Source organism: Acanthochromis polyacanthus, chromosome 13 (assembly GCF_021347895.1).
Source record: "Acanthochromis polyacanthus isolate Apoly-LR-REF ecotype Palm Island chromosome 13, KAUST_Apoly_ChrSc, whole genome shotgun sequence".
Lineage (NCBI taxonomy): Eukaryota > Metazoa > Chordata > Actinopteri > Pomacentridae > Acanthochromis > Acanthochromis polyacanthus.
The window spans coordinates 17171288-17195415 of record NC_067125.1 but is presented as its reverse complement, the minus strand read 5'-3'; the positions used below and the strand labels follow the sequence as shown (position 1 = coordinate 17195415).

Here is a 24128-nt window from a genome sequence, read left to right as displayed (position 1 = left end):
CTCAGGTAGCATATTTCTACAGGACTATTTGCAACATCCCAGGAACACAAACCAGATACGAACACCCACAAACAGACACACACAACTCCAAAAGACAATATAAAGGGCAACATATACTCTCGTAGAAATAGTCTTACCTGTAGGGTTGCTCTCCCGTGTGAGTCCTGAGGTGGCGAGTCAGGTTGGCAGAGCGAGGGAATATTTTTCCACAGTATCTATAAAGGAGTAAAAAGACACTGTGAAGTGATTCCATATAACATTCTAAAAAGATCAGTGTGTTACTGTGTGTTGCTTTACATACCATAAAGAAGCACCCACAAAACACACATCAGTTTTAGAAAAGATTCACAAGAAAGCAATCAGAGAAAAGACAGCAATATCTAAACTATTTTCAAAAGAGGAATGGTAAATTATTAGCGATATGACATTAAAAATTAGACAATATGTGCCAAAGGAGTTGCCGTAGTTACCTGCATGTGTAGCGCTCCTTGCCTTTGCGCAGCAGCGTCTCTGGAAGTGCAGAAGGTGGAGCTCTGAAGTCAAACATGGAGGGAACGGAGCGCAGCAGGTCACCAGACTCTGGCTTCAAGGAATTGAATGTTTCCAGCTTCTCTGCCATGTTCTCGATCGCCGTCATCTGAGGAGACAGCAGAGAGGAAGGACAGAGTGAGTGCAAATGTTCAACCTGCAAATCAAGCAAACTGATGTTTTCTGTTTCAGTTTAGAAAGCAGCATTATTCATCATAATCATGCCACTCATGAAGCTATATCATGATTTTTAGGATTTTAAGGCAAAATAAAACATTCAGTAGACACCTGGAGTCAGCAGATAGCCACGCGGTTATGCTGCAGGATGTGCTGGAATGCTTTTTTTGGTTTCTGATTGCAAGTTGCAATAAAAAGCAAAAATCTAAATAAATGTAATAACTATTATACAAAAAGCTGTGGATGTTATTCACTTAAAGAAGTGCAGAAATCACACATTTTTGCATTTGCCGTGAATTTCTTGACATTAGGCACAAATGTCAAATATTTATGTATATGATTCTGATTTACAGTTAAAAGTTTCTTACTGGAGATATGACTAATACTTGCTAAACAGGTTTGTTCATATTTTGTGTGATTGATGATCCTTGTTTACAGGCATCGTACCAGTTGAAAAGAAGTAAAACAGGTATTGGGCAAATTCTTATTATGACGTTCATCAATGATTCATGCATCACAAGGTCAAATCCCTGGTATATGTGCATGACAGGTCCATTTGACACTGATTCATAACTTTATTATTAAACAAAAACCAGTATGCTCACATTCACGGTCATTGGTGAACAGGTGTGGAGCTGTGAATGTTAAATGCAGCCAAGTCTCATATATACATACGTAAAGTAAGACAAACACAAACAAACACACACACACACACACACACACACATTAAGCACTGCAGCCAATCTGCTAATGAAGCTGAACATTTACTTTCATCAGATACTCTCAGAGGAGGATATGTATGTGTATGTATATGAGAAACTATGAGCTGCATGGTGGTCGTAGTTGATTAACTGCCCTCAATGTGTGTAAAAGGGAAAATATATGTATGTGTGTGAGAGAGAAGAATGTATTTGTAATGCATTTTTATGTGCGGGAGTGCATGTGTGTCCAAAACGCCTGCGCTTATAGGGCATGTGCACTGTATGAGAGCGTGATTGTACGTGCTTAGTGTGTATCTGTGTGTTGTCAGATACGTGTCCGTGTGTGTGTGTGTTTGTATGTGTGTGTGTGGCAGAGGAGTGATTCATGTCCACTGCTGGGCTGTAAACCATTCTGTGCACAATGCGGGCAGACAGCACATTCGTCAATATGAAAGATGTTGACATTACTGATCAAGGGCCAGACACGGGTAATAATGATATCGCTGTGCTGAGAGGGGCGGGATGGGGGAGGAGCGGGGGGCTGGAGGGGGAGTGAAGGGAGAACTAGAGGGAGGGGCGGGGGTCTCAGTAGGCCGCAGGGCCTGTCAGCCCATCTCACACACACACACACACACACACACACACACACACACACACACACACACACACACACACACACACACACACACACACACAGAGGAGTTTCTTTCCTTTTTTTTAAAAAGGGGCCACACAAATTTGCATTATTTTGCGTGTGTTAAATTTTCAACCTGTTTCTTATTCTTATTTCAATAAGGCGACAAATCAATGGTGATTCGGGTCCTCCACCAGAGCCCTGCTCCGACTCTGACATTCCATCTCCTGCTTTCACCCTCTGTCACTCTCAGGCTTCACGCCAAGATTGAGCAGACGGAGGGAAAAGAAACAGAGGAGAAGAACTGGAGAAGAAGCACGATGAAGGACAAGATGATAAGGGAGAAAATAAGAGAGGAAAGAAGAAAAGAAAAATATAAGAAAAAAGAGCATGCAAACAAGAAAGAAAGAAAGAAAGAAAGAAAGCACGAACGGAGTCCTGAGAGAGAAGCATTGATGGCTGATGGATGGTGGTGGAGTCTGGTGTTGGGATTGGCTGATTAGGAGTGACGGCCGAGTGTAAAGTTCCTGCCGCAGCCGTCGACGTTCCCACTGAGGGAGGATGTGGAGTGTCAGGTCTGTTTGATTATGAATATGCCGTTGCTGCACGCCATGAATCAAAGGCGAGTGGGGGACAGAGGTGGAGAGAAAGTAAGGAAGTGAGAAAAAGAAGGAGGGGAATGCACTGAAAGATAGGCAAGAGGTTGCGAAGATGACTGAAGTGAAACGCTTCTCATATTTCTTTTCAATGTGCACTGTGTATTTCATTGGGTTTCTTTTCAGACACTGGAGTGAACGCTCAGTTTGTCTGCTGTGCTCAATGAGAAGCCATAACTCTTGGGAACACTGGGGCCCCTAAAGTTGTCGGCAGTATCGAACCTGTTCGATAAGACATTTTTAGAGCCGAAAACTACTCCATCTTGGCTCCATCTATTGGGGAATTCTATTCCCACTTCAGCCCACTCATGCTGCTGTTCAGAGTAGCTCCTGCATAGTTCTTGTTCAAAAACTATGCATGAAGATATGATTAACTGAAACTAAACAAGTGTCTTTCGTTTTCACCTTTGTGCATGATTTAAATAAATACATTTTAAAGGTAGTTCAAACCTGCTTTTGAACCCATTGTTGCATGTGAGAACAAAATAAATTTTATAAATGTCTCATTATCAGGCCTCACACTTTGTGGCCTAAATGTTTCAAAACAATTGAAAGGGACTTGGCAGTTTTTCTAAACCAGTTAAATGCTTTGTTTGCGATCACGCGGTAAATGATTCACACGTCCAGTCCAAAAGATTAGACTAGTAACCCTCAGTCTGCCACAGACTACACTTCAAAAACCTTCAGTCATTGAACTGTTTTTATGGATGGTGAGTCAGGTTCATTAGGCCACTGTTTGACAGTGCTGTGTGTGAAATGCTCGAATTAAACGACGTAAGGATAAACGGCTCCACGTTTTGATCTAAAGTGATTTTTCAATGGTTTTATAGCCCTCCTACCCCTTTGTGTAAGAGACACCCCAAACCCACCCACACACATGTACATTCAGACACATACACACCTCCCGAAACCCCCTTGTCCTTCCCCGCGGGCAGTGTGTATGCATCTGTAAACTTGCTTGTTGCTGTAGCGCCGCTCTGGGACCAGCAGTTGATTGGCTATCTTCAGATGTCAGTGATGCTGTTAGGGCCTTAATTAGCGAGATGCATTCTCAATTGTTGATCTTTATCGGGAACCAGATGTTTGGAGGGAGGAACTAACCTCCCACTCCCCCCGCCAGTGTCCCAAAGAGACTGTTACCCTTTTGCTGATGTAAAGCAGTTCCCCCCAAACACCACCCACCACCCCACCTTCCACGCATCCTCCCCCCCACCCCAACTACCCATTTGTAAAAGCCCTGCTTCATTCTCCAAATAAGCAAACATATACTGTATTCTGAGCTGCTGCATGGACAGGGTGTAGCTCAGCTGGAAATCCCCACCTAAACTCTTTCATGTGAAGCACAGTAGGGATAAGTGAAGCGTAAAGATCTAATGAAATAAAAAAGCAAGGCTCTGGTTCTCATAATGTACAATATAATCATTGATATGGAATTTCTTTATCTTCATATACACTAAAGTGCTTCTATGAGCAGTCTCATCAGTGCGTGATGGTGCCAGGTTAAAGCCATGCGAATGCTGGGTGATGTCAGTTATAAACTGTTATGCAGCCCATGCATTAATTATGGGACGAAGTCTGTTTGGTAGAAGTACAGACACATGGCAGTACTGTAGGTTAAAGAGGAACTTACCCAAGTTCTCTGATCTGGTAAACGAAACTGAGGGGCGGAAGAGAAGGAAAAGAAAAAGCAGTCAGAACCAGGAAGTGGCGCATGAATCAACAGCTTTTGATTGGACACATATGGGTGTAGAGGGGATGATGGGTCTTGGTGCAATTAACTCTGAATGAGCAATGAGCTGCCTATCTGCAGAGTTATGGTACTGGAATTATAATAGGCTCTAATAGTTCCCAACACTTCCTGGTGTTCAATAAGCTCATTATAGAAGGCTACAAATACAATTCCAGTATGTAATCTAAGTCAGTATTGCCTAGCAGTAAAATTTCCTGCCAGGAAATAAAAAGCTGAATCACTAAAGGTTGAAAAGAAGTTCCAGTCCCCTCAGCTTTGCAGCCTCTTTTTTGATATATTGCTCAAGAATGAGTCAGGTGACTGAAAACAAACCCCCTCAAAAGTATACAGAAGGGGCCCTGGCCTGGTATGGCTTAGACCTACCCTGGTCTGGTATTTGTGGGAATGATTTGTGTGTCCAGACATCATAAAGTCATAAAGATGGCCTAAGCACTCTGTTAGTGTTTCTACTGATAGGACACCTCATTAAGGCGTGTGGGACGGCCATGTGGCTGCTGCAGGCAGGGCCCATGCAGCAGTCTGGACAGGGGACATAAATCAGACAAATGAAACAGCCTGTAAAAACCAGACCTGAAACGGCCCGAAAAGAGGGAAAAAAATCATATGCCTGAGAAAGTGGTGTTTTCACTTTCCGACGGACCGTTCTCACCCACGGGGGAAGATTGAACAAATGAACGTCAATGCAACATGTCATCGACACACATACACATAGACCCGCGTGCATGCATGCACACACAGACATTATGTGGAACCTCACCCTGGAAATATTGGCACAGAAAACCCAGGGGCAGAAATCATTGCTTTAAGAGCATATCATTTTTTATATTGTAATCAAAGACACATTATGGGAAGACGTGTCACAATGTGCCCTTTCTTTCTGCCACATCTGTTTCAGATACCCAACAATGGGCTTAACAGGCAGTAGTTTGGGTAAGACTGGAGCCACACACTAATCCTCATTAATCCAGTTTGGTCAGCCTGGGACAACCACTGTGAATAACTGAGCTGCCTATAGAAAGAGTCATGATATACACGGACTGGTTAAATGCCAGGCTGCTGTCACATCTGTATACATAGGGAGCTAACAGTAAACTTGCAACAGTGACTGCACCATGGTTAGATGACCAGAGTCATCACAGCCATCATGAATTCACAATGATAGAACGCAACTAGAAATTGCACTTGTCCTGTCAAAGTAAGTTGTAATTCTGAGAATGCCCAATTTAGTCATTCTTGCAAACAATGTACATGCCACCTTCTTATGTTCCCTTTAAATGTCCTAGGTTCCCACAAACACCATGATCAGAACCTACCTGTGGATGGAAAAGGAAGCCTGGAGCTGGTCGCATGTACTTGTCTTTCAGAGTCTCAAACGGATCGCTCATTCTCCTCTTCTCAACCCTGCTAATAGTAGATTTCTATTAGCTTTTAATGCATGCACAGCAAAAAATATTGGTAGACCTATATTCAGTCACTGCGTGACAGTAAATTACATCACACATGCAAAGCTCAATACACATATGGTTCTTAGTACAGATTAAGTATGTGAGACTGTTCACACGATGTGTAAAGCTGCGGTGGTAACTTAAATTACAGTAAGTGAGGTACTGGGAATAACAATACCTATAGATGGGATCCATGAAGAAAGGGGTGGGCCTGGCATGCTGTAAGGAGGTGTCTGCTTTTGGGATCTCCATCACCCCCTTCTTATCTTCATAGTTCAGGTTCTTCTTGGTGTCCTCCTCTCTCGCACTACGTCTACGGCCCCTGGATCCCAGGCTCAGGTCTAGCGGCTGATCCTGACCAGTAGCATGTGAGACCTCTGGTTTAGAGGGAGCAAACGGGGCCAACTTTTCTTCCTTTCGCTTGGTCGTGAGGTCAAATGGTGACTCAGATGAAGATTTGCCTTGGGCTTTCTTGCCGTCATCTGCTGGCGACTGTGGTTCACCCTTCAGGCCTGCAGGTCTGAGGTCTCTGTCTGGGAAGGGGTAAACAGGAGGAGAGAAAGCTGGGAAGAAAGGCAGTGGAAACATAGAGGGGTAGGGCAGAGACCCAACCTTCTTGTCCTGCAGGCCAGCTAGCCCTGTGGAGCCAAAGTACTTCTCAGCAATGGAGGCAATGGCCTTAATAGAGTCATTCACAGCCCCTGTTACAGCTGTGTGCTCGTCCAGTGAGGATGGAATGAGGGAAGGGCCTGGAAAGTCTTTTGCAGCACCGCTGCCCATCAGGCTGGGGCTTTGGGAGCCTCCCTCAGTGGCCTTCCTCTTGGGACCTTTGCCATTTTCTCGAGCTGCCCCCCTCTCCCTCTCACTGTCCATGTCACTCTCAAGCTCGGAGCCTGATGTGCTCTCCAGATCACTGCCGCTGGGTGTGCTGACATCGTCCAGATCGCTGCTCTCAGATTGGTCACTTTGCTTGTTCTGCTGCTTGGTGGACGATGAGGAGCCCTGGATGTGGAGCTCTGATCCTGGTATCTGATTTCCAGGTGAACCACCATCTTTACGGAGAGCTTTGAGGAGCTCTCGAGACTCCTGAGCACCAGGGCTTGGAGGCAGCAGTGGACTCTTACTCAGCTCTGCACCAGGCCCAGCTACAGGTGCGTGGGCTGGTTGTCTAACAGGGGAGGTGGTGGCAGGGATGAGCGGTGGCCGGTGATAGAGTCCAGAGGGGAACAGGCCAGGGAAGCTGAAAGGAAATGCTGGGGCAGCAGGGAATGTAAGCCCACTATGGTGGCGGCTTGCCCCAAAATAATCAGCCAGTCCAGCACTGCTGTGACCCATCGCAAGAGCTGATTTGTCCAAGCCAGGAGCGCCAGGGAGTGGCATCCCCTGAGCAAACAACCCCCCTGCTGTGAAATGGTTCTTCCCTTCACAGAAACGCCGGTGCTTGTTGAGGGAAGAGGTGGTGCTGAACATTTGCCCACAGTCTTTACACTTGATCTGTGTGCGGCAGTCAGCGTGCATGCGTTTGTGGCGGCAAAGGTTAGAGAACTGGGTGTAGGACTTGTGGCATACCTCACCTGCAGGGACATGGAGACAGATATGAAGCATATCAGTATCCAGCACACACTGATCCACCCGCACACACACACACACACACACACAAAAATTACATCACATGATATGACATCTCTGGTTAGTCACTAAAGCAAAGGCAGAGGAAATACAGCATGAGTGATCTGCTTGTGTTCCCATCAATACACTGACAATAGCTTTCCAGCAAAATAAAAAGAAGAGGTGTGTCTAGATCCTGGCATTGTAAGGGAATCTGTTTGGTTGATGGTGTGAGTCACTTGCTGCCACTCATCACCTGCACATCAAACCAAATTCCCAGGCATCTCCAGCCCCATTGTCCTCCCAGGGACGCTCCCAGGGAGTCCATAAACAATCACACACAGACACACACATGGACATGCAGGCACATTCAGAAAATATTCACACAACACAAAGAAATTCAATCACACACACACACAGGCATAAAGACATGAAGATACACACACGCATTCTCAGCCGTGCGCAGTACAATGGCTCTATTTTAAGTTTGTGAAGGAAGCGGAGTTGAATGAATCCTATCCTGCAGTCCGGTTCCCAGGGACAGGTCTCACGTCCTCTACTGCCCCTCTTCCCTCTTCCCCCTCCGGGCCTCTCCAGTCACCCCCTCGCAGCCCTCCTTCACCTTGCCCCCATAGCTAAGGCCCTGTCGTCCTGCCCTAAGTGACCTTCCCACAGTCAACCCCCTGATGCCTGTCTGTCACTCTGTCTGACCCGGGGAGACGTACAGTGACAACACTCGACCCCGAAACAAAACCTCAGCGTCTGATGTTATCTATCGTTATTATTAGTCTGTCAACTTTATCTACTACAAATGGCTGATTTTGAATGGGGAGTAGTAGTAGTATTGTTTTCCTGTGCTCTTGTCTCTATCTTTTTTTTTTTTTACTCTTGTAAGAGACAAAAATACAGTTGATGTAATGATAGAGATATCCTTCTTTGTTTCCCACTCTCCCACACAATTGGAAATTTTGTAGATTGGCACAACTGCAACTTATGTTTCAATAAGTCTTTGATTGTACAATACAAGAAAACAGTCAGAAGCATCTCTGGATGATTGATTTTGCTCACATTGTTATTAGATCTTCAAAACGAGGATAAGGAAGTGGTTAGGCTTGCACTGTGATTACACTTCTGCATACTTTGGATGCCTTCCAGGCACAAGGTGCACAAGAGGCAATTCAAGTAGATGGAGAGGAAGAGCAGGAAAAAGTATTTTGGAAATAGATTTGAATAAACAGCCCAGAGGAACTCCAAATGAGAAACCTTGAGCCAAGAGCGAATGTCATCGGGTAATTTTAATGAATAGAAATTAAATTGAACTGTATTTGTGGTTTGGCTTTGGTAGACACAATCAGGGCAAGACAGTAGTATAGAACATTTTGCAAACATCTGGAAAAAGAAACAAAAAGAGTCTGACCCTAAGGTTTTACAGGTGATGTTTCTTCCCTGTAAATTGTGCATGTGTCTTGCAGCATGTTTCGGTTGTTTAAAATTATTTTAATCGAGTTTATGCTTCAGACATTGACAGAGAGGTAAGTAGTACATCAAGTTGAAAATTAAAGTCAGAAATTCTGTAAAACAAAAATTCTAGCTGCCACTTTTGCTCTGTCTTTGTGTGTCTTTTTACAAGTGCAGCCACATGGCCTGAGCAAACTACAAGAAAAAGCCCTTCACCATAAATCATGTAGCTGTGACATTTATAGACTAACAACACACATGTATTACACACTGAGCGTGAGATCTGATGCATTACACGCGTGTGTTCGTCAGCTCTTAATAAACTGAAACAAAATATTATAAACACATTCCTGAGAGAAGAGCGGTGGATAAGTAATAGTGAGTTAAGTGTAGGAATTAATAACCCAGCAAGTCTGAGTGCTTTCCTTTCACAGAGAAGCTCATACGCACACATCCTCGACACATTGCCTGCACCAACATACAAACAGAATCATGTGTGCATTTTGTGCAGTATGGCAGTACTGTCCAAAACATGCACATGTCCTTCAAGAGCACTTACACAAACATACACATAAGACACACACATGATCTCTCCTGAGCAGACATCATGTTTGAAGCTGCTTTGTCTTTTTTTTTACACAGCCATTAGTTGTTTTTAAACCTGCATATTTTCTGCTGATTACAGCAAATGAACTCCTATTCAGAGGTAGCGTGGGGAAGAAGGCTGTACATGTGGTTGCTATTTGTGAGGAATGGTGCATGTGGTGGAGGCAGAGAGGAGAGAGTGGTGAATCTGAGGTCTTCAGTGGCGATGCAATCTCTCCTGCTCATGTATATATACGTGTGTGTGTTGGCTTGAGAAGGAGAAACACGGTGTGTATTTGGTGTGCAGACCGATCTGTGTGAGCTCACATGTGTGTGAAATGGGGAAAGAGAGAAAGGGCAGAGGGTGAAGGTCATAATGCTTTAGGGGAAGGAGATCAGATCTCTTGTGTGAGGTGGTGAAAGTGCGAAAGGTCAAAATGTGTCTTGCAGGAATTAGCGTTTTACTGAGAAGCAGGGACAGAGAAAGTGTGTGCGTAAGAAAGAAAAGGCGAAAGAGAAGTCTTTTGGCTGTAGCATCAACAGTAGATCAGGCTGGCGCACCGTGACAGCCAACAGTGAGGTTAGACCAAGTGGGATTGAATGAAATTGCACGCTAGTTTAAATGTTGTTATTACCATATCAGCAGTGTGAGAGAGTGCTGATGCAGAAAAAACTGCATGACTCTTGTCTTAAAAGAAATTGTATTGCCACACAGCTACTATATAATCTCATGTGAAAATCCTGTAGAACATAAAAAGCTCAATTTCAAGTGTATTTTTTTTGTTGCAAAAACATCAGTTTTTCTATTAAAGGCAAGTCAAAGCATGTCATTATTGTGATTATTATAATGTACTGAAGAGACTTACATAGGTAGGGTCTTAGTGACTTACACATGAAGGGCTTGACACTGCTGTGGATGTGCTTATGCTGCTTGAGGCCCGAAGACGTTGCGAACGTCTTGCCACAGTCAGAGCAGGCATGGGCACGAGCCCCAACGTGCTGAGAGCGAATGTGCCTCTGTAGGTTACTGGGGTCTGTGAACACCTGCTGGGGGAAGGAACCACACAGACACACGGGAGAGTTACTATCTGCTTCTAAAAAATATGCAATTTTTGAAAAAGCACACAAAAATACTCATTTATTCAGTAGCCCTCTTCAAAAGTCTTCACTTTACCTTTGAGCAGTTTTCACATTCGTAGTGCTTGCCACTGTCGTGCGACATCTGATGTCGGATTAGGTTTGATTTCCAGTTGAAGGCCTTGGGACACTGGTCACATTTGTATTCCCGCTCCTCAGAGTGAGACAGAGTGTGGGCCTCCAGGCTGCAGGAAATACAGAAAACAAAGCAACAATGAGAATTTATCACTTCATGATAAGATTTGTTTGTGTCATACAGCTGTTAGTCCGCATCATTTCTCTGCATGCATCTATTAAAAACTTAGATTTATAAAAAATCTCCCAATGCAGATTATGTGACTGGATTTGTCTGCTGTCCTCTTACCTCTGGACATCGGGGAAGACCTGATCACACTCCTTACACTCATGTAGTCCATGGGACATGTGGAGGGGTCGCAAGTCTTGAGGTTCTTGGGCCTTCAGGTCATTATCCACTCCTACATACAAGAGAAAAGTTGTAAGCAATTTCTACACGAATCAAATTGATTTACCCTCCAAAAAAATCCAAAAATGTTGTAGGGAGTGTGCCGATATTGTATTGATCAGGGCACATATCACAAGGTCACAGCATGCCTGGTTCAGATCCTGCTTTCAGGATCCTTGCTGCATATCACACTCTCTCTCCCTCCCCTGCTTTTCCGTCTGTCTCTGCACTGTACGCTGTCAAATAAAGGTCAAAATGTCCACGTCTTGAGGAATGTTTGCAGTCTTTAAGAGCTGCCTGTTCCATTACTTAAATCATATTTGCATTGCCGCAGGCTCTGGTCAGTTACTGATTCCACTGTAACAGAAATCACACTGCACCTCTTCTTACACATAATGCATACATTATATTGCTTATTATGTTAACGGGGGCTTAGTAGTGGTCATTCTGGCTCTGTGTCCTCAGGTATAGACAAGGATCCACCACCATTCTGGATTTTAACTTTGTTTTTCAGAACACAGTTTAAATTTTTCGCTCTCTCTTTGCATAAAATAAAACACAATATAAGTCTGTTTGTAGACTCATCTTTCCACAGTGCATTACTGTATGATCTTATTTTCAGTTGCTCCTCTGGGAAACAAAGCCCTCACATGATTAGTGTCAAGTTCCCCCGGTTCAGCTACACATCCTTCTTGTCACTCCTAGCTACTCACAGTTTACAATGGCATAAAAAAAGCGCATCTATTTAAAAATGTAAGTCGAACCTGGGGTCAGGAAGGAGGTGGGGGGCATCCCACATGGCTGCTTCTGGTGGTCCAGCAGCTGGTTGCGGGACTCAAAGTGCTGGTCACAATCCTCACAGCGGTACTGCCTCTCCTCTGCATGGTGGAAGGGAGGAAAATTATCATGCTGTGCATTTAAGTGAGGTGTACATGTTGACATATCTTAACAATGGACAGAGGTGTGTGTGTGTGTGTGTGTGTGTGTGTGTGTGTGTGTGTGTGTGTGTGTGTGTGTGTGTGTGTGTGTGTGTGTGTGTGTGTGTGTGTGTCTGGTGCAGACCATGAATATCAGGAGCCATCGTGTCACATGAATACTCCTCAGCCTTCATGAAAAGTAGCAGCTCCTGACCAGGAAAAATCTCTCTGGTGACTTTGTAGAAGATCTGCAACACACACAATAAAATGAAGGATTTAAAATGTGATTTTAGATCAAAGTTTATCACACAGATACAGATCAACACAGAGTATTCGGCTGTTTTGAATTAGTCCAGTTACCCAGTAGTTCGCTCTCCAAAGATATGCATGGTCGGCTTAGTGTCAATTCTGAACTGGTCATGAGTCTGAGGTGTCTGTCTCCCTGCGATGGACTGGCAGCCTGCACCCCAACCAAAGTCAGCTGAGATAGGCTGCAGCCCCGTACAACCCTCAATAGGATAAAACCGGTGTAGCTGATGTAATTTTTGATGTCCTGTAAGGATATTGCAGCTGTTTGTGTTTAGACTGTATTTTCTTCTGATTTTTTTCCTTAAACTGCATTACAATGTGTGCCAGGCTACCAAAATTTAAAACCAGCAGAGGTCACTTAGGGTAGCTCTTGGAATTGTGCAAACATACGCACACACATGCAAATCGACGTGGCATCGTACATGATTTTCATACCACCGCCATACACACAGGGAGGAGCCATATACATGAAAATACACACAGTCATTAACTTGTAATTAATCATCATATAAGACATCCATCTTCCTGAATACAAAATGAAAACACAAACAATCATACTGCAGAATAAATATACCGTCACCTAAAGAAGGCACACGGAGAAAAGCTTGGCGTGGGCAGGAGGTGGTAAATGAATGTGTGCAGAGTGTTCTCACTTTTTCAACAGCAAGCAAAACAAGCAAGATGTTAAAAAAAGACAATTTGGTAATTTAGTATCTCAGTGATTAAAGAAATGTACAACATTGACCTCAGTTTAAAAGCATGACTCACTTCTAGGTGTTCAACTCCATCTAAATTCGCTTGCTTTTACTGCATTTCTGCAAGCAATACAGGCAGACGACGAAAAGGTTCCCCTGCTCAATATCATCATCGTATTAAAGACTCAGCTGAGAGACCTTGGGACTGTGGTGCTTCCCATGGACACACAATAGTCTTTCTCTGTGAAACAATCGGACGTGGGGTTATTTCTGGCATCCTTTGGAGGTTTAACATATTACCTTCCTTTGCAGCATCAACATGACAATGATTATAGAGGAATTATTAGAAATGCAACTGGGGGCTGAGGGGATTGCTTCTGGGAAGGCCTGTGTCATGGATACTTTGATTATGAATGGAATTCTTCCACCTTTGTAGAGCCACTACAAAACCAGAGCCACCATGGCTCCACAGACGGTTATGATAAATATCTTGGCCACATTTAGGATCATGACGTATTCTGTCGACTATTCTATAATTGTTTGTTTCATTGTTTTTACTTCTGGCAAATGATGTAATACTAAATATGACACGATTGAGTCACTGGAATAAAGGGAGCTTAAGACTAATGAAGAGTGACTGGTGCCACAGTATCTGATGTAGTTTTGCGGTAGCATAAAAGCATGATTTAAATTCAGGCATTAGAAAATGTAAGCCGCCAATAAAATCAGTGATGGCAATGGCACTGCAAGTCTGACTCCCATTACAGGCCTAAACCAGAGTCATTACACTTATCTAGACCAGGAGAGACATATTACATATTAACCACTAAACTTAATCCACCAGTTTCTTTTGAGCATTTGAGCAATATTTTCAATTGCCTTCATTTAAACAGGAAAGTCTGTTGAAAAAAGGTTGGCCGACTGTTTTACTCGTTTGTCAAAGAGAAATACAGTCCTGGTCGGCAGCGGCACTGCTGTATGCAACCCCACTGTTTTTAAAAAATAATTAAAGGAACTGAACTGTGAGGGACAAGGGCTTTAATCCGTGACACACTCTACTTTAACCTCTTTGTGTGCTATAAACACACACGCAGGAACATGGATTGCCCTCATAGAGCGGACATGCCCGTACAGACAAACACAAACAGGCTCTCATAGGCCGTCACCTCTGGAAGGCCACGAAAATATTGTGATTTAGAAACAATCAGAGAGCAGTTTAAACAGACATGTGAGTCTGCAGGGATTCCGCTCTGAGAGACTGATACTGAGGCTCTTTGGAAAGCTACCAGGGTGCCGAGTAAATCCTCGGAACATAAAAATTAATGGACACTGTCAAAATTACTTTGTTCATAGAAACAAGAGGTAAATGCTATAATAATAGCAGCTATATAATTAAGAAACAAACAGCGAAAGGAAAACTCAGTTTGGTTTTGAAAACATCCAACTTATTTAAGTGCAACACACTCTTCTGGCTCTGAGTCTTATCTTTCAGGTATCAATCTGTACTCTTTCCACACAAAAAGATGCATTTTGAGGCAGCGTACAAGCAGAGTGATTACGAACAGGAGGGAAATTCCCCCAACTGCTCCACCTCTTCCTTGAGGGTCGCCACAGATAAACAGTGAAAACACACACACACACACAAACAAACAGGGAGCGACTCATTCCAAAGACACAGTGTTTGACTCTTGGGGTTATCCTTAGCATGTCACAGACAGACTAACAAGTACCTTAACACAGCAGTCAAGCAGCGGCTTACAATAATGCTGTAGATAACACAGCCGGTGTGTCTGAGTTCACACTGTGAAATCCTGCAGCCTCAGCATCAAAGCTACCTCTTATTCACAATTCAGAAGAAATTATTGGAGAAAATATTCCATAAACACAAGCTTTTTCTAGGTAACATCGAGGCATTTAGTTCATATTTTACTGTAGGATACGAGGATTCATTACTTTCTGTCTAAGCATTATTATTTTCACCCGTGTATGTTAGTTTATCAGGTCACCACTTATCTTTCTCCCTCTCATGCACCCTCTGTCAAAGGTTACAACCACAGGAGGATCAGAGGCTATAATCTGACAACTTTGTTACCTTGACACCATTAGTCATTAGCAGAGTAAACACGGTCACATTTTCCCCGGTCACACCCTGTTGGCCGACTCCTCGCTCACACACAGCTCATTCAGCAGGTATGCCATTCACTTGCGCTGTCCGGCCACAATGAACTCTCAGTCTCCACGTTGGTCTTGGTACAAAAACCTAAAATCGCACGCTACCTTCATATCTAAAAGTTATGAAATAGAAGGATGCCCCAAGCCCACAATCTAATCTGTCTCTGAAAGCAACAACAACAGATCTAAGAATACAGTTCAAAAACTCCCCACATTGTTTATTTTTAAGCAAAAAGATTGCAAACTATCATTAAATTTGAGAAAAATGACCGCTGCATTGTTTACTTGTGCTTGCTCAGCAGTTGTGTAACAGCAACAGTAGATGTCCACATGTTTTGCGACCTCCCTGTAGCTTCCAGGGTCATGCAACATGTACAGTATGTTTGGCAGTCGCCATCGTTTGGCTCCTAAACAAAACCATTTCGTGACTTAGATAGCAATAAAGAGTATGAGCGCACAATGTGCAGCTGCTTCCAGCAAATTGGATGAACATGTAAGGAAGCCAGCATGGCTCTGTTCATGTTAGACTGAGCCAGCTGTGAGAGAACAGCCTTAGAAGAAGAAGAACAACAAATATTCTGGCGTGTCATGAATCATCAATGTAAGGTAGAAACTTTGCAAATGTACCGTGATTTTTTTAAGTGTTTTAATTTCCTGAAATTGTGAAAATTAGCATGAAATTTTGAGAAAAATAAAAGAGGAATAAAAATATGTAAATGTTCAATGTTGGAATTACATTGTGTTCAAGTTTTTACATGCACAAGCTCCAATTTTTGTCTGATTTGTTTTGACAGTAAATTGCTGTTCATTGTTCACAGTCAAATACGCTTCAGGCTGTTATCTCAGAGAGTTACAATCACTTCATGATTTCAGCCTCCAGTGTCTCTACACGGTGAATGGCCGTCAGTGTTTTGCTAATATGCCCCTGAGCCACTTCATCGCACTCAATACTGAGTGAGAATCAATAGAGCAGATGAGATTAACGCTCATATCCCTCTGCACTGTCTTATGAAAGGCTCTTCAGGGCCTCGTTGGATGATGTTAATTATACTTTTAATCAATTTTCCCTTCAATTGCATCCTTAGAGTGAGGAGCTCAGTGGAGGGGTTTTAAGCACTAATTGCCCTAATTATCCTAACGACAAAACATGCTGATCACGGATGGATCTGTGTAAGGAGCGCCCAGACTGTGTTGTTCAGTGCATTAGCAAACAAATGAGGATATCAGGAGAGCTTGGCGCTGTGGCCTGGATGGTCAAAGGCTAAATTTGAACTCAAACAGCAGGCTGCCAGCCACAGTTAAAGATATAATAATTACCAATTAACTTTAGTATGATTATTTGCCTTTGGATATTTTTAAAAGAACTACCTATAGGGCATTGATTTTTAAAACAAAATAAAAGCAACCACGGATGCCATTTGGTTCTCTTCACAGAGCTGCTTTTATTGTGTAAAGGTCCTAATTTAAACCTGTGACTTGTAGCACGTTGAAGTAATTACTAATTTCAGTGTGACTCACAAAACTGCGACACCTGCCATCTCCTTCCTCTCCAGTCTTTCCTGTTGCTTTCCCCTCAGCAGTGTCAAATATATAAAGCAATAAAACAGAAAGGTCATAAAAAATGAAGGCTGTCCTTGTTACATTTTCTTCAAATACTGAATGCTAGTATTACATAAAAATAAACCGAATCTATGTGACATCTGGGCCACTGAAGTCACTAAATATCTGTTTCTCTTCCACTTGGAATGGAAGAATCTTTGTTGTTAAATGCCAGATATGTGACAAATTTAAAAAATAAAGATAGAAACAAAGCCATTCTCATGTTCGCTGTCGTTATTATTTGTTTACATGATAGGTTTGTTTGTTCTCTGTAGATACTTTCACAACACAGACAGCAAATGTAGTCGAACAGATGAGAAAAATTTGGAAAAGTAGAGGTAGGATCCTATACAGTTCTTCCAGTAAGAAAAAAACAGGCCTCTTCTCCCTCTCGTTGCTCACTCATTCATTCCTCTCTCGCTCCCTCGTTCTCCTGTGATTGCTCATAAACTTTTATGATAAACAGAACTGGGTCAGAAATGAGAGGATGGAGGCCAGTTTAACTATCACACACTGGCAGGGCTAAATTGGTGCTTGAAAAGGACCAGGACCGAAAAACGACCAACACACCTGGAAATTGCTGTCATTGTATGACATTGTCTTAAAATAAATCACAAAACAAATCATGTCTGTTCAAGGCATGGCATGAGCAGATTTATTTAAATTTGTTTCTGAGGGGAAGATTTAGCAGGAGGAGAAATATGTGGGCCCTGGGTAACTCGGTCAGGCAGTTCTGTGGAAATCTGGTGATGGTACGCGTTCTGTGGCGAAAGCGTAATATGCGGTTTGAGGCTGGGTTTAGACTCAGCACTTCTCCGTGGCAGTAAAAACCTGTTGGAATCAGGTACTGTGCGCTTTAACGTTTCCAGCTCCGAATGAGGAGCGTGGGGAGTCATCTGAACCGCAATGAACAATTTGCAGCCCTGTGGAGTGTGCGCTTACACACAAACTAAAGTTCATGCATGCATGCATGTAGAAACAACGGGCACTTACAGGTGTGTGCACACACTTCAGGGACACAGTGAAACACTTGACACACAACAAGTCAATGCACATAAACGTCTGTGCACAGAGACACAAACAGCCTTCATAAGCACAGGCGCACACACACACACACACACACACACACACACACACACACACACACACACACACACACAGACAGACAGACAGACAGTACCCAAATCTGAGAGCGGCTTTACAAGACCACCCCATTTAGTCTATTCATTTTAAACATACAGACAGCCATTGTGAGACGCTACAGTGTGTTTTCAAAAACACCAATGTTGGCCGGAAGGCTTAAAGACAGCACATTGTGCCGTGTTGTGACAGTGTGTAATACTTAACAATCACCTCATCATAGCCATGTCCGTGACCTGTCGGAGCCTTACACAGGCAGCCAAGCAGAACCACAGTGTTGACAGCGAGTCACACCTCGTGTAGAGGGCAGCTCAGGAAAGCTCTCTCTGCTTGTTTGTCTCTCTGTGTCTTTTATAAGAGAGCGGCTAAGTACTTTTGGAAGGCTTCTCTTCTTTCTTTCCTCATTCTTTTTATGTAAAGTGCCTCGGCTATCCACTTTTGCTTTCTTGTTTACTGAAACCACAAGAGGAATGTAAGAGAACATACATGTGTGAAGGAAGAGCAGGAGATTTGTTTCTGGGAAGTTGCTTACTGAAAGATTTCTAAAATTATTGCAAGGCAAAAGCACACTAAATGCAACTTTAAAATTACAATTGATACAGAGTATGCTACTGAAATGTAATTTTTGCTCAACTTTCAACGGGTGACACTTAACCAGTAATCCAAAAGGACCACCAGTGAGAAGTGATGACAAACATGCGAGCTAGATGATGTTTTTTATTCGGGTCAAGTGATGGTATGCTCCACACACGCGTCAAATAAAGTTGAGCCTCTTGTCTTCCTGCCCCACTGTGTGTTTCTGTGTAGGAGGAGCCCCTGGCTGTGGGATTACTGAGGTGAACGGGCCCCCATGTGTACAGCACGCACCTCTGTACAGCCAGGTGAGCAGCAAAAGGACTGTGGCATTCCTGGCATATCTAAGAGTTTATATCGCAAGCGTGACTGGGAAGTGTGTGGAACTATCATCCCGGCCGGCCGCCTCTGATCCTGCCGTGTGGTCTTTGTACGGCAGAAGCCAGCGCACAATTACAGAAGGAAAACACACGCAGATAGCGAGGAGTCTCTGCGGTGCAGCGTGGGAGAAGATCAGTGTGTTCGTAAAGCGAAGCCAGGGTGGGCCAGCCGCTCATGGGACTATCTGACTTGGATCACAATAACACCTTTTAACACAACAGCATGCAGACAGGACAGCCTTCGGAAAATACAGGGAAGCCTTCTGGCATTGGAGTTGTGTTTAGGGCTGAGTATAGTTTAAAAGCTTGATTCATCTTGCCAGACTGCAAGATCACCATTTGGGAGTTCAAAATCATGTCATCCACATGTGTTTTTTTCCTCTCTTTTCTTTCTCCTCAGATCATATTCATCTTTTACTTTGTTGAGGCTGCTTTGCCGGGTGTGCCGCGAGTGTCATGTCACCACGTACCTGATCATCTATCTGGCACGCTGTCAGGTTATGCTGCCTGGCCGCAGGGGCAAACTGAATGTGCTTCAGCCAGCTCCCAATATCTGGTTTGCTGGCATCCACGCAGAATTTTACATGGCCTGACCCATCCAAGATCTGCAAAGAGTCAGAGAGACAGAAGAAAAAAAGAGAGATCAGACTTTGATCAGTATCAGTCCAGGTTACTGTGTCCAAACACTGACTAACCACATACCTCCCACAGAGAAATAAGACTCAAATGTGAGCTGTGGGGCAACACACACACACACACACACACACACACACACACACACACACACACACACACCAATTACAACATATGCGCGTGTGTGTGTGTGTGTGTGTGTGTGTATTTATATATTTATAACAGTAATTTATAGGAAGATTAGTGTTTTTTAAAAACTAATTAATAACATAAAAACACAATAAAATGCATTGTGTGTGTGTACACACACACACACACACGAAGGGATGATTTACAGCATATATCTATCTATCTATCTATATATATATATATATATATATATATATATATATATATATATATATATATATCCTTGAGGGAAATTTGAAATTTTAAGAATTATGTAGGTTCCGTTTCAGTAATGAAAGTGTCAGTTATATAAATATTATTTCATGATGTTAACTGAAAACAATAAATCATTACCACTACAAATCCTTCCTAAATAAAAATAAATCAAAAGGTAAGAATACCATAAAATTCCAAACAAAACTGCTAAAAGAAATCATGCAAAAAAATACATATTAGATTTCATTTTTTCAGTTTAAATTTTGACTCTCTTTCTTATTCATTAATTATTTCGATTTACTGAAAATAAAAATGTATAAAGAAAAGATGAAGAAAAAAACGAATTTTAAATCTACTACTAAATTATCTTGGATTAAAACCGACTTCAGTTGACGTTTAATTTCGTTTCTGAAAATGCAGCTTTAACGAAAAAACGAACAAAACTACACTCGTTTTAATTATAATAATAATAATAATAATAATAAGGGCAATAATTAACGGAGAAGATTGCTCTGTTGTCATTCACAACATCAACACACTTCTAAAGCAAACATCTCAAGAGCAAAATAACAATAAATTTAAAAGGACTGGATTAGTATGCAAATCATCCCATCAGTGAGCTTCCATCCTTTACAAAATATTTGCACAGCGTTTCTTTTCAACGAATCGTTAACGTTATGAGTTGTTTTAAGATGCTAATATTTATTATGCACAAGCTGTAAACTTTGCTGGGAAACAAATCAATTGCAGGAAACCGCGAGTGATAAGAATTATGAAGACAAGCCGATTGTTGGGATGCAAAACGGAATCTCTCTCAGGGTCACAAATCTGTCTTTCTGCCTTTGTATAAGCTGCCACTGAATAAATATTTAGGTTGCTTGAAGCTCTTTGTCTGGATCTACCCAAGTACCCTGCAAATTACCCTGCAGCCCTTTCGATTATTTAACCGGCAAACAGTTTATAACGACGACTGAGGAGTTGATTTTTACTTTTTTTGCTTTCAATATAAACCGATTTCCCAAACAAAAGTTGAGTTTTCATCCACAAAATCAGCTTCCTCTTACCGTTCAAACGCGGCAGTTAAAACCTCTTGGGATGATAACTGCTGGAAAAAGTGATGAAAACTCCGGTAATAGATTTTTTTTTTCAAAAATGAATGAGCAAAACTCGACTGTCAAATAAACAAGGCGACTAGTTTTGGCTGCGGGTTGTTCTCCAGATTTTTGTCATGGTTAAAAAAAAAAAAAAAAAGCAGCAGCAGCAGCAGCAGTGTGTTTCTGTTTATCGGTGTCTCTTCAGGTCTCTAAGCCGCAGGACGACTCTCCTCGCCGGTGCGCTCTCGCTTCACCGTCTCTGAGACACCAGCGCTGTTGGCTGGAAGTAAAAATCCTCTCACCGCCGGATTGTCTCTCAGACTCCGTGTCTCTAGTCCTCACTGTCCTACAGACACCGCGGCTCGGAGCTGAATCCCCTCCGGTACGTTCAACTTGCTCCCAACTTTTCGCTGTGCGCGCTTCGTTTGGCTCGTCCGCTCCTCTCTTGTCACCCCTCCTGTCCTGACGCACCCAGGTGTCCTCTAGTAGCCATTCAACTTTTCATTTTTCTCTTCCTCTCAACACCCCCCCCCCCCCATCCTCTCCCCCCCAGCCCCCTCCTCAAGCCAGTCGGGATGTGTCGTCTATATGATAGCAGAGATATTCGAGTCAAAGAGGGGGGTTTTCATGCCTGGCATCGCCCCTCTTCTTTCTCTCTTTTTTTTTTTGCGCGTCGCGGACAGTTTCTGTGATGTTTCTCATTCAGGCAGTTGTCTCATACAGAAAGATCCGGCGCGTCCATCCATGTAGCTGACCCGAAAAGAGACTCCAAAACCCGGGACTGTCTTCAGCCCTTGTCCCCCCGGTCGGAAGGGACTCCTCTCCGCAGCAAATTTTAAAGTGACAGGGGCCCGGGGTTGGAGAGGGTGAGCGGGGTCAGGGAGAGGTCAGGATGGGGCTTCAACGAGGATGAACTGCACGCACGCACGCACGCACGCACACACACACACACACACACACACACACACACACACACACACACACACACACACACACACACACACACACACACACACACACACACACACACACACGGGCAGCACGGTTTAATGAAGCAACATAAGCATCAAAGCGGTGCATTATTATCCACGTGTTTCCAAACTTTTTTCGCAACATGCCGCGCCAGCATGAACCGTTTTATGACATTATTAACCCGGAGATCAGAACTGTGAAGAGAGTTATGTTTTCATTTTCTTCTTATATTTATTTTATTTTTACTCCAACATGTAGATTTGAGTTGCATGTGCGAGAGGAAGCGCGCGTAAAAGCAGCAAGAAAAATGAGAGGTACAATAAAAAATGAACTGTTTTTTTTTGCGTTGAGGGAGTAAAGCAACTTCGAGAGTTAAGCGTTCCTCCTGAGGACCTCCAGGAAACTCCATATGGACCATTAGTAGTCCCCGTGCCACATTTTGAGACATTGACCTAATCACCTGCTTTTCTCTGACTTGAACAGAAAAAAAGGCTGTTAAGTAGGCAGCTACAGGCTACTGCTCTCTTCACCCCTTGTGCGTAAAAACGCAAAATATTTTTCAAAGGCTCATAATGAAACGTTTTTTTAAATAAAATAAAATAAAACAAAAGAGATCGTTGGAGAAGATTCAATCTTGGAATTAAACTCTACTTTATTTGTGAGGATTTCCTGCTCTCTCTCCTCTGTGCACCTGCCCACAAGACGACACAAAATGTTGGAGATTTTATTCCCAGAGTGTTTTTATCTAAATGTAGGAGTTTTAAAGCTGAAGCAGACACTGTGATCAAACGGACAAGGGGAGAGACTAATAAAGAAACGTCCTTGTTGTCAGTGAGCGGAGTTTATTAGGCAGATTATAAAGCCAGAGAGGACAGGGCTTTGGCTGATGAGAGCAGATGATGATGGATAACTCCTCACACTGTGACATTGACCTTCCATCCCAGATAATGCCCATTGTTTAACGAAATCGTGGCACAAATGTGCAGGAAGGACAGGAAAAATCATGTGTAAATAAGGCAGGACCCCGCCACCGATTCCCATCGTCTTTGCGCTCCTTGAGAACCGCGGAGAGACCCCGGTCCGCCCGGTCATTGATTTCCTGCCTCTCCTCGACTTGTCCATTGTTGGAACCCTTTTTAATTTAGCCATAAATTGGGAAAGCTCAAGTCGAATGAGCTGTTCTATTTTCTTCCTGTCAGGATGAGGGATTTGTTTTATGATGCATTGTGTATTAAATACAAGTAATCTGGGAAAGTGATTGCTTCACGGCCTCTCCGGGTCTGATCGAGGATCCTGATAGAGAGCGGTGTGAGGGGCTGTTTTTTTTTTCCTTTTTAACCGAAAAGGAAGAAATGTGTGAAAAAAACGAGGATAAATACGAAGAGGTTTTGTGGTATCAGCGGGGGTAAATTGGGGTAAGAGTTGATGGACCCCCTTAAACGTGGCCACATGATGGGGAGACTGCATTTCTTTCCCCTGTCAGGAGATGGCGTGCTCAACTGAACTGAACTTTTTTTTTTTTTTTTAAATTTCTGATGCATTTGAACATTTCAGCTGACAGGGATTATTATGGGATTCCATTTGTTGCTGCTGTTGAGGAAACTAAACTGAATGTTGATAGTTTCTCTTCATCAGATAAAACAAACTTTTATAAACTGCGCATATGTGAAATATAAACTATTTTAATATCTGTTAATGACTGATCAGAAATGAGCTGTTGCACTATTTTATCTCCAGAGATGTAATAAATCCAAGCAGTTCTGTGCGTTAAGGGGCTGTATTTGGGCACACGCAGCCATAAACACTAAATAATACATTTTAAAAATCAGATGTTTGTTCATAGATCACGTTTTTAGCCGTGAACTCATATCAGTTTCTCTATCAGTCAGCTTTTCTGACTCAGAAGATAGGAGACATTTCTTTTATTGTGAACTGCAGCACCAAACATCTGCATTAAGGCGTCAAATTGCTGGACGGGACATGAAAGATTCAGCTGTGTGCGTTTGAATGCATAATCACCTGAACGAGGAGGCTATAAAGCTCCTGAATACACGATGGGGGTGAATTTAGAACACTTGTTCATTTAATAAAGCACGAGAATGATCTGCAAGGCGTACA

At 42.9% G+C, this 24128-nt stretch overlaps 1 protein-coding gene across 17 annotated transcripts in view; it reads right to left on the bottom strand.

Moving 5' to 3' along the window:
- Positions 1-24128, bottom strand: part of mecom (MDS1 and EVI1 complex locus) — a 132295-nt gene that overhangs the window by 7201 nt on the left and 100966 nt on the right. For 2 of the 17 annotated variants that reach the window (XM_022192555.2, XM_022192559.2), the window contains exons 3-13: positions 19398-19532; positions 12205-12307; positions 11907-12020; positions 11044-11155; positions 10717-10864; positions 10409-10589; positions 6070-7465; positions 5760-5850; positions 4327-4353; positions 471-637; positions 138-215 (exon numbers count right to left, since the gene is read on the bottom strand). In XM_022192555.2, coding sequence (XP_022048247.1) covers positions 138-215; positions 471-637; positions 4327-4353; positions 5760-5850; positions 6070-7465; positions 10409-10589; positions 10717-10864; positions 11044-11155; positions 11907-12020; positions 12205-12307; positions 19398-19532 — 2552 coding nt within the window. Of the gene's footprint in view, positions 1-137; positions 216-470; positions 638-4326; positions 4354-5759; positions 5851-6069; positions 7466-10408; positions 10590-10716; positions 10865-11043; positions 11156-11906; positions 12021-12204; positions 12308-19397; positions 19533-21008; positions 21556-24128 lie in introns of those variants that run through there. The other 15 variants (XM_022192556.2, XM_022192562.2, XM_022192561.2 and 12 more) reach the window with 12 other exon arrangements.